The following is a 15441-nucleotide window of genomic DNA, read 5'->3' as shown; positions in this document are numbered from 1 at the left end:
TAAGAATATTTTTAAATTTAGCATTGTTTTTCAAGTCGGGATTGTGTTATTATTTTATTGTTATTGAATTAAATATAAAATATATATTATATGCACACAGTAGCGCAACAATTTGTAATAGATACATAATTCGTAATAAAAATAGCTTGCGTTCATAAAATATCGATTTAAGTTTTGTTAATAGAAAAACAAATTGTTTTTTCAAATTGTGTATATACAAATAAATTGTTGCAGTAGAATTAACTAAAATTGAGTAATATATGATATCCGTAAAGAATTATTTACTTATTATTATTTTTTTATTGTATTCATAAACATTTATAGAAAATAGAAGATGTCACGATTTACAATCGTCTTGTTTGAAGATGGACTTCAATTAGTTCCTACATCTTGGCTATATGACAATGATACAATGTGTTATTGGCCGCCAATCTGCAATGATAAAAAAATTCGAAAAGCTATTATCGAAGAAATGAGTCCTGTCTGCAGCTGGCCTACATTCCGTGTTCTGTGAATTTTTGGAACATCAAGTGAGTTTATTATTCTACAATTTTAATGTAATGTTATTTAATATTATGATTTTAACATTGTTATATATTTGTATTAATTTTTAGACACATATGAATCCGAAATGGAGAAAGTCAAAATTGCCGAAAATTATTCTGATTTAGAAATATCAGATATAGAAATTTCGCGTAAAAAAGACGTCTCAAAACGATTCAAAATGATAATTATTCTTCATCATCCGATGTCGAAAATACGAACAATAATAAAAATATTAGTGAAAAATATGAGAAACAATCAACTAACCCGCATTTTCCGACATTGCCACCTGTGCCGCAATCCTTAATTAAGAATAACAATAATTTATCGTCAAAAAATGAAGAAGTTGTAAATAAAGAACACGATAGCCAGAAGAGCATTTCCTTTACTTCGGTCTCAAACAAAAGTTAGTATAATATATTTATAATTTTGCACGTTAAGTCTAATAAAAATTACGTATATTTGATAGATATTTAAAGAAGTGATTGAATTTAAAGAAGTGATTGAATACGTGTACTTTGTGCATTTTTTGTCGCTAAAAATAAATGTATATTTTTATTTTGATTAATGGTTTTGACGTAGACGTGAATAATCTTAAAAAATTTATATCAACTTTTGGCGAAGAAAATAAACTCATCTCTTTGTGTATTGTGTTCGAAAGTGTATTCTAGTTTACTTTTTTTCAGATATACTACCAGAAATATTGCGAAAGTTAAATCAAATTTATGCAAAATTAAAATCCATTGATGACAGACTCGAGAAACTAGAAGAAAGGAATGAAAACAACTGCAGTGATCAGAAAAGTAAAGAAAAGTCAATTTTTGAAGAATTCGTGTCATTGCCTTTAAAATTTCAAGAGAAACTTAAAAATATGGAAAGTGATCTTGAAAATGACGATTTTTTCAATCGAATGGTAAATATTTATTCATTTCATTGAAAATATTAAAGTTTTTTAATGTACAAGTTACATTAATTTTTTTGCAAAGAAATATTATTACAATATTATAATAAAAAATTGTGTTTTTACATGTAACTTCCTTTAACAGAATTGGAGGACGTGACAGTCACGAATTAATTATTAACATTTTGAAAAAGATTATTTCAAATGAAGTTGCCCTGGAATACAGTTGGGCTGGCAAGGCAAAGAAAAAGAGCTTGAACGATTTGCTTTTGTCGAAATGTATTAAACGTAATAAGTTTGCAAATTTTACATACAAATATATTGGTGATTTTATCTAAACCTATTTATATTAATCATATTAAAAATATTAATTTTAATAAATGTTTCAGAGGCTGTACGTTTAACGTACGAGAATTGTACAGATTCTGATATTGCAAACTATGCTTCAAAGTGGCTCGTGCAAGCGACATTAAGACATGGACGAATGCTGGAGAAAAAAAAGTAGGTGCTTAAAAATTCAATAATAACTAAATCTTTTAATAAAATAATAGACAATAATGACTAAATCTTTCAATAAAATAATTAACAATGTATCTTAGTATCAATTAAGTACGGTATAAAAATAATAATAACTATAATCTGCACTAATGTAAGTGAAATTTTCATTTATGAAATTTAAAGCACATATTTATTACGTCAAATTATTGCTTCTGGCAATCTTTTTACAAAATTTAATTTTTAACATATAAAAATATTAAGCTAAATGTAAATTGAGAAGGAGTTAGCATAGTTGATAATGAAAAATCATACTTCAGAAGATCAACTTCTGAAATGATAAACATAAAAAGACAGTCACACGGATTAAATAAACAAAGTGACACTGATTTGCTCTTTGATTCGTATGTTCCGATTCTCAACTTATTGCCTACTTTATAGAGGTAGAAAAATAATATTTTTCTCCTTGTCGGCTGTAGATTTGGTTACTCCTTCTCCTTGTGTTCCTCCCTCTCTTATATCCTTTTTGCCCACACGCCTTTTACATTTTAGAATTAACATTAACTCACAGTTGAGAACATGGTGACTTTCGATCAACACCTCAATAAGAAATTCTCGCAATCGTGATCACTTCATAAGAGTTTTTATTAATAATGAAGAATTGAATTTACGGTCTTCTAAGAAACAGGTATGCGATAAAAAAATAATTTTATTTAGTTATTTATCTCATTAGGTAAAAATTTTTATTATCTTGACCTCAATTATATAAAAAAATTTCTAAGATATATAATTATTTAGTTTTGTAAAGGTAGCACTGAAGATGGCTGAATAATCAGCTGAAACGTATGCTGCTTAATTAAAACATTGGTTTTAATAAAAGATATCAAGAATTACAATCTTCTTTGGCTTGAGATTCTCCTGCTATTCCATCGTTTTGAAATTTGCAAGCCTAAACTTCAAGTTACTAAATGTAAATATTAATATAATAAAGTATTTTATTTTATTTTTTTAGATTATTTTATTATTATTTTCACTATGTTGTACCTATATATATATATACCCATAAAGCACACAAAGATTGCATACACATTGCATCAATCTTTCATCGCAATGTTGCAATATTGCAAATTCACTGCAAAATGTTGTTGCATTATTGCTGTGGGATTGCAGCAACGTTAAAATGTCCGCTTTTAGGAAGATTGTAACGAAATATTACAGTAATATTGCAATGTAATGAATTTGCAATAATGCATTGTTATTGCAATCTTAGAATAATGTTGCATATATTTTTATTTATTTGGACATTTATCTGTTCGATTTTTGAACAATCAGTTCAATATCTGAATTCCCTGTGTTGAGGTCGTATCAGAAAAATTAAACTGGTAAAAATAATTACTATGTCTTTAATCTTACTAGCCACTCTTTGCAAGTTTCATATAATCATCATGACTAAAACTTAAATACGAGATAGATTTTGCAACGCGCGTCGCATAGCGGTAAACAAACGAACTAGCGATTACCGAATATTGTTATTGCAATGTTATTGGAATGTTGCTGTCACATTCTCATGAAATATTACAATTACAGGTTGCAATAATGTCTCAACAATATTACATTGCAACTTGCAAAATTGTAACATTGCTGCAATGTAATTGCAATGTTCTGTGCTATATGGGCAGTAAGAGTGACTTGATAAAGTCCTTTCTTAAAAATCTCTTCTTTAAATACCCCAAGCACTAATTTTCGAACTATTTGTATCACTCATAAAATGTATTTATATCTCATGTTATTTATTTTTCTCATATTATTTAGAAATACAATAAATAACATATATCTCTTATAAATGTAAAATAATGTTTTTTTATTTTATTTTGTTTATATTCCTCTCTTGCATGCACGCGCGCGATAAGAAAAAGGTATAGAAACTTTTAGAAAAGTAAAATATTTCTAAATCAAGGCATTAAGTGAAATTAAGGAAAAAGTGACACAATTAGCCAGAATTTCTCGTTTATACAAAATCATATACAATTGCGTATGACTATATCTGAAATTTGCTTCTTACTTATATATGTTTATACATGATGCAAGACTTATACATAATCATATATTAGACTAACAGAGATTCATATATAATTATATATAAAATATTGTGGACATTATATATAAGTATGTATAAAAAGTACTTACATGTAATTCTATACTGCAGTCGCATGTATAATTATACATATTTTTATACAATTATGTAATATATTGTATAACTCTATTAAATGCTACATGATTATATATGAGAAATTTTTTACCGGGTAATCTCCATAACTCCCCAGATAGACAAAAATATGCATAATGAGCTCATATTGCACTCATGTATCTCGCAAACATGATGACAAGAATAGACACAGATGCGGGCTCATATGCTACTCAGAACGCAATCATGTTATGACATCCATAAAATGCAACAAAATAAGGACATAATATATACACACATGATGATCAAGCTGATATTGCAAGTTGTATGTTATATGAAGTTCAGAATATGATAACAAGATATGTGTGTATTTATTGCAACTTATGAGCTCATTTTATGATAATATTTTCGGGATATTTTAGGTTATGATTAGGTTATAATTAAAATTATAGATTGAATAAAAAGTACAATAAATTTATTCTCAAAATTTATTATGAATTTATTTAAAAGTAAAAGCTACTATTATACGCATACAGAACCACAATTTATTACATGTAAAACGGTTTTATACAAAAGAAATAGTCGCAATATTCCAGTCGCAAAACATAACCAAATACTTCCAAAAAATATTCGTTATATACAAAAAGATGTGTATATAATATTATATATATATATATATATATATATACAGGGTGTCTGGCAATAATCGCCCCACCGGTCATATACAGGTAGAGGAGGTCAAATCGAGTAGAAAAGTCCTTTACCATTTTTTAATTTTCATAATAAGTACTGAGTAATTAACGAAAAAAGATCGGCGAATCCGCGCGAGTAAAGCGCGCGCAGCGAGAAGGACATCCCACTGCTATGCGATCACTAGGCGCGCGATGAAGCGTTGGGAGGAGCGCTCTACAAATGACAATGGCAACATACGAGCGGCGCGTAACGCTAGATCCTTGTGTCCTAGTGATCGCGTAGCAGTGGGACGTTCTTCTCACCGCGCGCGCTTTACTCGCGCGGATTCGCCGATCTTTTTTCGTTAATTACTCAGTACTTATTATGAAAATTAAAAAATGGTAAAGGACTTTTCTACTCGATTTGACCTCCTCTACCTGTATATGACCGGTGGGGCGATTATTGCCAGACACCCTGTATATATATATATATATATATATATATACATATATATATACACACATCTTTTGATATGATTTGAGTTGACCGCTTTACATATAAAATACATTATTTGTTTTTCCATCCTCATAATACTAAAACAAAATTATATCATTTAGTAATATAGTTCTTTATTAAGAAATGTATCACATGAGTTTTGTTTCATCGTGTCACTAAAAACGGTTAGACAGTTGTATTAGACTTACAGCAAAGAACAAATGTGACGGACTAGTATGAAACATGTTTTTATCAAGTAGTAAAGTAATCTAATAATTAAATTAATAACTAAGAAATAACTAATTTAAAAAAAACACAAAATTTAGAAAATATGCAGTTTAACTTTAGTAATAAATTTAAGTAATAAACTTTAATAATAAACAAAACTTATCAATTAAAAATCAACTAACAAATCTCAATATTAAGTTCCATGTATCTTAACATGTCTCCCTTCCGCGATTTCTCTCTTTCTATAACATTAATCACTTTCAGCGGACGCATTACAGTTTTCAGTATTGTCATCACAATCTTCAATACTGTCCATTTCAGGCATGTCTTCGAATAAATTATTATTGCATGAAAAATCCGACATTTCTTCCTCTTCTACAATTACCGCAATACTTTTACTTCTTAAATGTTGTCGTTGTTTGGCAGCTCAAAAAACCTCCATAATTTCCAATTTGAATTCAGCCCTACTTTCAGGCCCTTTAAAATTTGGACACATTTTTGCCGCATCTAAAAAACATAACAGTATTTATACATTATATAAATGTTTGAAAAATTAAAATATCAATTCCAATATATGTAGCTTCTATTGTGTTTTATAATATAAAAAATACATACAAAAAAACACTTTTGCAATTTGTGTATTATAAAAGGCTAACGACTCCTTCGTTCGACCCCAATAAGTAAATTTGCACGTTAACTCATCTGTCATCGTTTCTTTTTGAAAATGGCTGAGAGTTTCTCTTAATTTTAGGCCACTGACAAATTTAAGATATGTTAGCTACAATAAATTTGAATAATTAATGTATAATGAGATATAGAACAAACATTTTTATACTTTTTGCAGCAGTGTGTAAAGCTGATAGTTAACAATTTACTGTAATAGTTCTTTTATAAGATTTTAAAAATGCTTTACAGTTTTATCTGTTTTTATTTCATAAGATATCAATTCTAAGATATTTGTGTATAACATTTAATTGTATACTTAATTTATAAGAGAAATTAAGAACAGCTAAAAAATTTTTAGGAAAAAGTCTTGAACCTGAATAGATATCTATTTCTGATACATTTTTGGTCATTGAATACGAATCTGTATTTTGTTTTACCGTATCGTATTCCTAATTTTTTTAACTCAATTTTTCTTTAAGTTTTTTTAAGTTAAAGTATTTTAACTTAATTTTCGAACTATTTCTGATCTCAAGTCTAAATTTTGTTTAAAACGCAAAAAGGTGTAACAAAATACAGAACCATATTCATACACACACATACATACAGTGACCCAAAATTGGTAAGAAATACCTTTCTGATATATTCATAATATATTACAAAAATATTTTATTACTGTCGTCTTTATTATAAAAGTTATTACATGTTTATTGAAAAATGCATATTACTTACCAATTCTTGCAGACGGTCTATATCAGCTTCTAAATTTTCAAATTCTTCAATCGTTTTTAATGGAAAACCATCGGGTCTTTTATATAAGTTGTTTTGCATCGTCAACGTGTGATGTCTTTTTAAAACTTTTATGTCTGATAATAATTCCAAATTTTGCTTTATCACTTGCCTGCAGTGAAAAATATATAATTGTATATGCATAATAAAATAAAAACTACAACAATAAAAGCATATTATAATATTTGAATATAATATACAATAACAATTTTTCATAGACTTAAGGTAAATTTTATCATCAGTTAAACTCTATTTCTATCTCTATCTTACCTCTTAGATAAGATAAAAATAGATGTTGAGTTTAACTGACCGTTTACTTTAACCGATGATGGTGAAATTGGCTTATAGAATAACATATTTTACAGTATATATTAATACTATACATTTCAATTTTTGAAAATTAAAAATTATTATAATTTACCTCAGAAGTTTGACAATTTCACTTTGAGTTTTATCTTCGGATATTGCTTCTACAAATAAATCAAGTTATATTAATCATTACATTTATACCTTTTTACTAAAAATAATTTTAAAGCTGTAACTTTTTGAATATATTAAAAACAATTAAATGTATACGTTAAAATATTACATAAAAGATTTTCTAAATTTTTACAATATAAATTAATCATAATTTTATATATCTTATTTGTACACCAAAACATTTTTAAATTTTAAATTAAAAACAAACATGAAACATTGAAACATTTCAATAAAAATGATATCAATTAAAATTACATTTAAAACACACAAAATTCTAATCTTACCAGATTTTTGCAAGTCATCGTTTAAGACAACTGGTATTTCATCAATGTTATATGTGATACATCTGTTTTTGATGCTTATATTTTCATTATTACAGATATTGTTATTCCAAGAATTACACGCAGGCAATGCATGATTGGTACCGTATTGAACCCATTGATTTGAGTTCTTATGTAGTAGACTATTATCCATGCTCATGCTACGTGATAAAACGTTATTAACCTCATGAGGTTTTTCTGATATTACATCATATTGTTGATTTGATTTCTGCATGTTGCTTGTAGAAGTAATAATATCTTTTAAAATATTTGGTTCGACTGAACATGATTGTCGAAGATCGTGCAGTTCCTCATGTATATTTGTACATTTTTGTTTCATAAGTCTTTTTTTTCTTTTCCCTTTTTCATCCGATAAAGTCGTTAATAATTTCTTTGGTTTAATTATTTGCCTTCCTTTTAAAGTCATTTTAAATTCTTTCTTTATGTTTTTATGATTGTTTGTACAAGTTTTCTTAATTATATCTTCATTGTTAGCCATATTTAACTATACAAACTCTCTATTCATTCTTGTATTAGAGATTATTACTAGTTTTTTATACATATTAATAAATTGTAAAAATAAATTATACCCAAATATGATACAATATTATTGTTATACACATGCGCGCGCGCGCGTGCACACACACACACACATTTTTATTATACATTACTTATACTAAGGCATTATAGAGGTGAGTATTCTCATCCATTTTGATGCTAGTTTGCCAGCGCGAAAAGACAAATGTATAGCAAAAGGAGCTTGAGTTTAATAAATATTGTGAAAAATAGCGTCTTGTAGTATATTATGAAAAGTGAGTGAACGTAAATTAGTTTTTTATGTAAAAGTTTTATTTCTTTTCTATTTTATTACGTTATTAAAATTCATTGTAGTATCTTAACGTTTGTCTATAACCAACGGCATGACCAAAACAGGGCATGTATTTTTATTGTAAGAAAAAAAAGAAAACTTAGCAGTTTTATTATTTTTTTATTTTATTTTAATTTTTATTAAATTTTATCAGTGATAATCATATCGTTCTTGTAGTGGATCATATATATAGAAAAAATAGCAAAGTATAAAAGTTTTTTGATGTAATATGTTATTATTTTCTTAAAATTAAATAAAACTTTGCGAATTGACTGTGCGTTAACGTATTAATCATACATTGATACATCTGTAAACTGGCACCATAATGGCGAATGAGAATACCTACATTTATAATGCTCTACTTATACTATTACATTGTCCAAATTTTAACAAAATAAGCAGTTTATAAATAAAATAAGTCTAATTATATATCTGTTATATGTCTGGAAACATTGTAGTCACAACCCATACATTTGGAATAATATTTTCTTCTTCTCCAATAATTGCAGACCATTTTGGGATTCTAAAACATTTAGTATAAATATCCGATAGAGGAATAATAAACTGGTCTGATAAATTATAACATTTAAATACTCCCATTAATTTCGATTCTATTACATAATCATATACATTATGAACTTCTGTAAATTTTTTTTACAATAAAATATTTTGTTAAAATTTGGACAATATTTTCTATAATACATATTATCCCGAGTCGAAATTTAAAACCTGCTATAAACCTCATACATGGTTATTTGTGCCTCTAATAATGTTCCTTGACCTACAAGTTCTATCTTGAAAGTGTTATGTCTTCTTTTGGCCTTTCTTTAATCTTGTTGTCCTAGAAAACCCTTATTTTTATTGATGTTAAATATACAATTCCTACTTTCGTTCTTACAACTCCTACCTCTTTTGAATCTCCAAATCTTATCGAAATTTCTAGCAATAAAAATATTAATATTTAATCTATAATTGAGTTCAATTTCTATTATTTCAGATTAATATAATAAATGTTATAATATAAAATAAATAATAACAAATGAATAGTAAAAAATATTTTTAAAAATTAAGTGCAACTCAGTATTATATTTAGTATTATAAATAACTAAAAATTTATTCGAATAAACAAAAAACAATCAAAATTCAAAATTTTATTTAATATTTTATTACATATTTGACCTATAATTCGAAATTATTTAATATTCTATTACCACATTTACTTGTATTTAATGCATATCTTAATTTCAATAAGCGCAATACATTAATTATGTAATTTACTTAACTGCAGATAGATATGTAAAAGATAAGTGAATATTATTTATATAATATTTGCTTATAGTAGTCTATTTACAGTTAAGCAAATTATAATAATTAATATATTGTTTATTGAAATCAAGATTCATACATTAAATGCAAGTAGAGTATATGAGATAATAGATTATTAAGTAATTTTGAATATTTATTTTCTAGAAATACATATTTATAGAACCTGGAGCCTTTTTAGAGGTTCTCAGTAGGTACTCTTTTGAGCTTCCACATGGAAAAAACGGCAATAAGTAACAATTTTTAGTATCAAAGGAGGGCAATAGCCAATGTAATGTTATATCTATATATATGAATTAAAGCTTACATTGGTTCTCCAAATTCGACAAAACTTGTAGGTTTAATCTAGGCTAAAAATTTCGACTCGGGATACCACTTTTTGAAAAACAATAATTATCACGTTCATTGCATCCATAAGAAATATGACCTATTTTTAATAATTTAAATTGAGTACATGTAGAAGAAATATTACGTAAAAGAGGACCATTTTTATGAATATAAGATGCACGAATTACATTATCAGAATTCTTGGATTTTAACGAAACAGTAAAGTTCAACTCGTCTAATCTTCTTACAAACTGTTGTAATGGAAGATGAGGTTTACGTATAAATTTTTTAAATTCTGACATGTAATTCTCAAAATCAAACGCGGAAAATGAATCCAACTTTCCTAAAAGCTTAACATCATTGGCAAGGTGAAGTAAGCCGTGCAAATTATATGATAAAAATTCTGTTCCGTATAAATGTTAACTAAGAATTACAAATTTTCGCAATGCTTGTTCTGCAAATAAGATATCTTTATTTGAAGAATTATTAGATATAAGAATGCAGATAGCACTGGATAACAATAAAAAATGTACATAAACATCCTGTGTCACCACGTTATGTAATACAGGAGGTCCTGTATATATTAAAAATGTACGGAATTCGGTTGCCTTAAAATTTTTATATTCTACTATATCTCTACATCGGCGAGAAAATTCACGTGGACAATATTTATTACAAGAAAGCAGTCGCGCTGAAATGATACTTATTTGTCTACCGGATAATTTTAAAACAGCATACTTTCCTTCTAGCCACGCGATGATAAGCTTTTTAGTGACTCCAAGTAAAACCATATGCATATATTCAAAAGGTACATTAGATACTAAACCCATTGGAAGAACAGATAACGGACTTTCACCATTATGATGTTCTGTATCTATACACATTTTATATTCAAAATCAGTGCGACATGGTGAATCAAACACATTAATTATCATTCTATTAAATAATCTAAACCCTTCAACTTTGCATTTAGAACACGGATTTGAAGACATGTGACCTTTATGATTTAAAATTAATGCTCTTGCTGGTGCATCTGCAATAAAACATCTAATACGTAAAGGAATACTTTTATCATTTATAAATATTCCACCATTTTGTATCACTTGTACAATATCATTGACAAATAATTTCATAAATTTATGTGGATCACATATGGTTTTAACTTGCCAACATAAACACCAGCTATAATAGGTTCACTATTTATATTTTTAATTCTATATTATATAGGCCAAAATTGAAAAGACCCATTCAGTTGTGACGTGACGCTTTTCGAGCGCCGTCACAAGGGCGATAGCCCGGCCGAGGAAGCAAAGAGTCCTGATGTTGCTCCTCGCGTGGAGAGAGCAACCCGCGAGACTCCACAATCTGTACGTGTTGTTTTTTTATGTCGTTCCCATTTTGTAACGTTAAGATCGTTTTTAAGTTGTAAGGCGAGACCCCGTGCGGGCGGCGTTGCGTGTTTTGTGCCTCAGGGCGAAGATGCAGCATCGCCATGGAGACCGGACGCCGGGGAATCATCGACGGGTGTCACGCGTTAGTGACCCCACAGCAAAAGGTCAGGTACCGCGATTCCGTCGCCTCCGCCATCCAAGCCCTATCTAACTCCGCTTTGGTTTTAGCCACAAAATCCAAGAAGCGCAGAGACACGTAGCAGCGGACCTCGCTCGGCTGCAGACGGCTTCGAGAATTCCGAAGATGCTGCACCCGGAAGAACCGGAGTATGGCCCGGCCAGCCTAACCAGTCTCTTCCGGGAACATCGACTCATCAACACATTATCGGCCGAAGGATTTGAAGAAACCACAGAGAGCGGGGGGGGGGGCGCCCTGGATGAACTGTGGGCGGTTCTCAGGGGCCCCACTTTTTGGAAAATCGGCAGGATGCGCAGGAAGGCGACGCGAGATGAGAGGGACCTACGTGCAAAGCCGAGGATTGTCACTGTTCGGTGTGCCGCAAGTGCGCGAAGACGATCACGAGGACTCAGCCCAACGACGCCGAAGACGCCGAAGACGTCCACTCGATGTAAGCCGCCTCTCGGGTAGCCGTAGAGTTCCGTCCGGTTATGGCTGGTAGCGTGAGTCGGTTTTGTATTTAGTGTCTCTCACACAACTAACCGAGATTTTTGATATCGTGAGCGCGTATTGACGCTCAATTACCGCGTGTCCAGCCGGCTCCGGATATCGCGTAAAAGTCTCTCCGCCTTGCGTGAATCAAGCGCCGACAGTCTCTTTCGTTTGCCGTTTCGTTTTGTTACCGTACCGTCTTTCCGTTACCGTTTCTGTTTGAAGATACCGATTGCTACCATCTTTCCGTTACCGCTTCTTTTGAAGATACCGATTGCTACCGTCTTTCTTGCGTTACCGTTTGGTTACCGTTTTTGTCGCGTTATCACCGTACCGGAAGTACCGTGGGTGAATGTCCGCGGGCGGATTTTGGTTCGGGAACGTTCTCCGCGAGATTGCTGTTACCGCAAAGTTAGCGTCTCGGCGAGAAACGTGAAAGCCCGCGAAAAATAGCCGTTCTGCGACATCTCATTTCTCGCCGTTAGGCTACCGTCGTTCCAAAGAGTATTTATTTGGCCTTCACCGGCCGCGTCGGATGGTCGTAAGATAAGTCATTTGTTTTGCTGGATATCGTCGGATCAGCTGCGAATTATCGTGATCGCGTTTCCGAGATTTCATGTAGCTATCGAACTTTATTCTTGTTACCGATTGATTGAGCGAATGGCCTTACTACCGTATCAAACTATTTCCGCCGTATCGGCTCCGGCCGAACTATATAAGCATCTTTAACCTTGTAACCGAATCACTGAAATACATCATTGTTAAATTTTAATTATTGAGTTGTCCTTGTGTTCGCCTCTCACTCCAGATATCTAACGTTAAATCAAAGAACTGCGCCCCTCTGCCATATACTGAGCGGGGAGCGGCCGAGCATTTTAGAGAACTGTTGAAGTTACCGATACCGCGGTGCGATTACTCGCACCTGGCGCCCATTTCCGGTTACCGATATCGCGTGAGTTACCTTGCTCCCGAATTTTGTGGAGTACCGCGAGTTACCGAATCGTGCAGTTACTGCCGATCTCGCGAGTTACCTTGCTCCCGACGAGCGTGGAGTACTGCGAGTTACCGAATCGTGCAGTTATTGCCGATTTCGCGAGTTACCTTGCTCCCGACAAGTGTGAAGTACCGCGAGTTACCGAATCGAGCATCTATTTCCGATACCGTGAGTTACCAAATCGAGCATTTATTGCCGATACCGCGAGTTACCGAGTCGTGCATTTACTGCCGACGCCGCGTAAGTTTCCTAACTCCCGAAGATCGTGGAGTACCGCGGCTACCGATTTCCATTGGGCGTGCTCCCTTGGATCTGGCGTGATTCCGAGGCTAGTTCACGTCGCACAATGTTGCACCATCTGTACTTATATCTATAACAACTTCTGTGGGTAATTGATCAACAGGTACAGATAACAATTTTTGTTGAAGAGTTTGTTGTGCCTTTGGTGATAGGGCACGGGTTCGGGATCTGCCGAGGAGTTAGGCCGGGAATCCGGGAATGATCCTTTTTTGTTTTTCTTAATAAAAAACAATCTCCCATATATTTATTGGTTTCTTGTTTTATTACAAATTCCCTTACTTCTAGATAAACTAGGTTCTGTCAGGAATCCTTGCCTTAGTGTAGTATCACGGAGCCCCAAGTTACTCTTATTCGCTTTTAGAGATTTGTTATAATTCGCGTTCTTCTAGATTTGTGGTCCCGACGGTTTCTTTTGACTGATAGTTTTCGACCCGCCGTCGTGATCTCGCGACGGCGATTTTATATGCGCGAAACTGCACTTGATTGCAGTTTTAACGGTCTAACTTGCTGAAATTCGATCATTCGTCAGCATTGTCGCGTAAAAAGTGAATTAGGTTTTAATTTTCGCTGCGCGATTTTCTGGTGTCTCGCATGAGCCGGAAACTGAATATTAGATATCTTAATCTGATATGCAATAGATATCTTCTTATATTTTATTAATATATATATATTTTATTATTAATAATTGGTTGTGGTTCTTTGGACCCCCCCCCCTCCCCCCCCCCCCGTTGAGAAAAGAAAACGAGGAGATACGAGTTTTCGTAACCTTGAGGCTCCATTTATTTATTCTAAAATGGACTTCGCTCTTTCCATAGTTTTATTCCTAATATAATCGCAAGTATTATGGCAATTACAACAGCTATGCTACTTGTTGTCATAGGATAGACAAATGCTTGTTCTGCGAATGGATTTTTTAGATTGTCGTTAACATCTTTATTTATTTCCTCAAGTTTATTACTGAGGTCCATTAATTCTTGTATAATTTTTTTGAATTTTAGTCCTTGCAATGGACTTTTCTTATTTTGTGTATTCTGATCTTTGCTAAATGTTAAATTAAAATTTGGTAAATAAGTTTGTATATTCGCGGTTTGCTCAGAGTTTTTTGTTTTTATTGTCATATCTGTTGCAATTACCTTACAGTTTTCTTTTAATGTTATTTTTCCTGTTCGCTTAATTACTACAACAGTTTCTTTATTATTTTTACAATGTATATATATTTGTATATATTTTATATATAATATATATAATATATAGTATATATTTTGTATATATTTGTATATAATATATATTGTTCCTTAAGTGTAGAGTACAACCATGTATTTGGTGTTCTTAATGCTATCCATAAAGTTTGATTACTCTTAATATAACGCTTATCGCAATTATCCGTATTTTTTGTTAAGTGTGAGTACGTTTGTATTTCGCAAAGAGAATTTGTGTTTACAATATAAATAGGACTATAGGGTTCGCATAAATATGTATTGTGTACATTGATACATTTATTTAAGTTTTCTTTTGTTATAGTCATGTATGTCGGTCCGTCTGTACTTATCGCGATTATATGTTGATTCACTTCAGTGAAAACGAAAATATTGTCATGGTCATGTATAGGTAAAGGAATTATTTTTATTATTTTGTATTTAGGAAACGTTATCAAAGGGAATTGTAATATAGTATAAATATTTGTATTGTCATAGTATGCGCTTGTGGTAATTAATTTTTTGATGGTATTCCATTCTTCTATTTTAAGCCCAAAAGGAAATTGTGTTCCTTGAGGCAAATGAGGCGTCGCTTCTTTTA

The 15441-nt window shown here is 31.2% G+C and overlaps 1 protein-coding gene across 1 annotated transcript; it reads right to left on the bottom strand.

Annotated features, from left to right (window-relative positions):
• Positions 1–6763: 6763 nt before the first annotated feature.
• On the bottom strand, positions 6764–10385 carry LOC136998199 (uncharacterized). The gene is made up of 3 exons (XM_067350648.1): positions 7736–10385; positions 7393–7441; positions 6764–7083 (listed from the first exon to the last, which is right to left on the bottom strand). Exons 1-3 carry the CDS (start codon positions 8268–8270, stop codon positions 6882–6884), a joined length of 786 nt encoding a protein of 261 aa, XP_067206749.1. The 5' UTR covers positions 8271–10385; the 3' UTR covers positions 6764–6881.
• Positions 10386–15441: the final 5056 nt, after the last annotated feature.

The sequence above is a fragment of the Linepithema humile genome, chromosome 2 (genome assembly GCF_040581485.1).
Source record: "Linepithema humile isolate Giens D197 chromosome 2, Lhum_UNIL_v1.0, whole genome shotgun sequence".
NCBI lineage: Eukaryota > Metazoa > Arthropoda > Insecta > Hymenoptera > Formicidae > Linepithema > Linepithema humile.
Note: the sequence above shows the minus strand (reverse complement) of the source record. Positions and strands in the feature narration are given on the sequence as shown.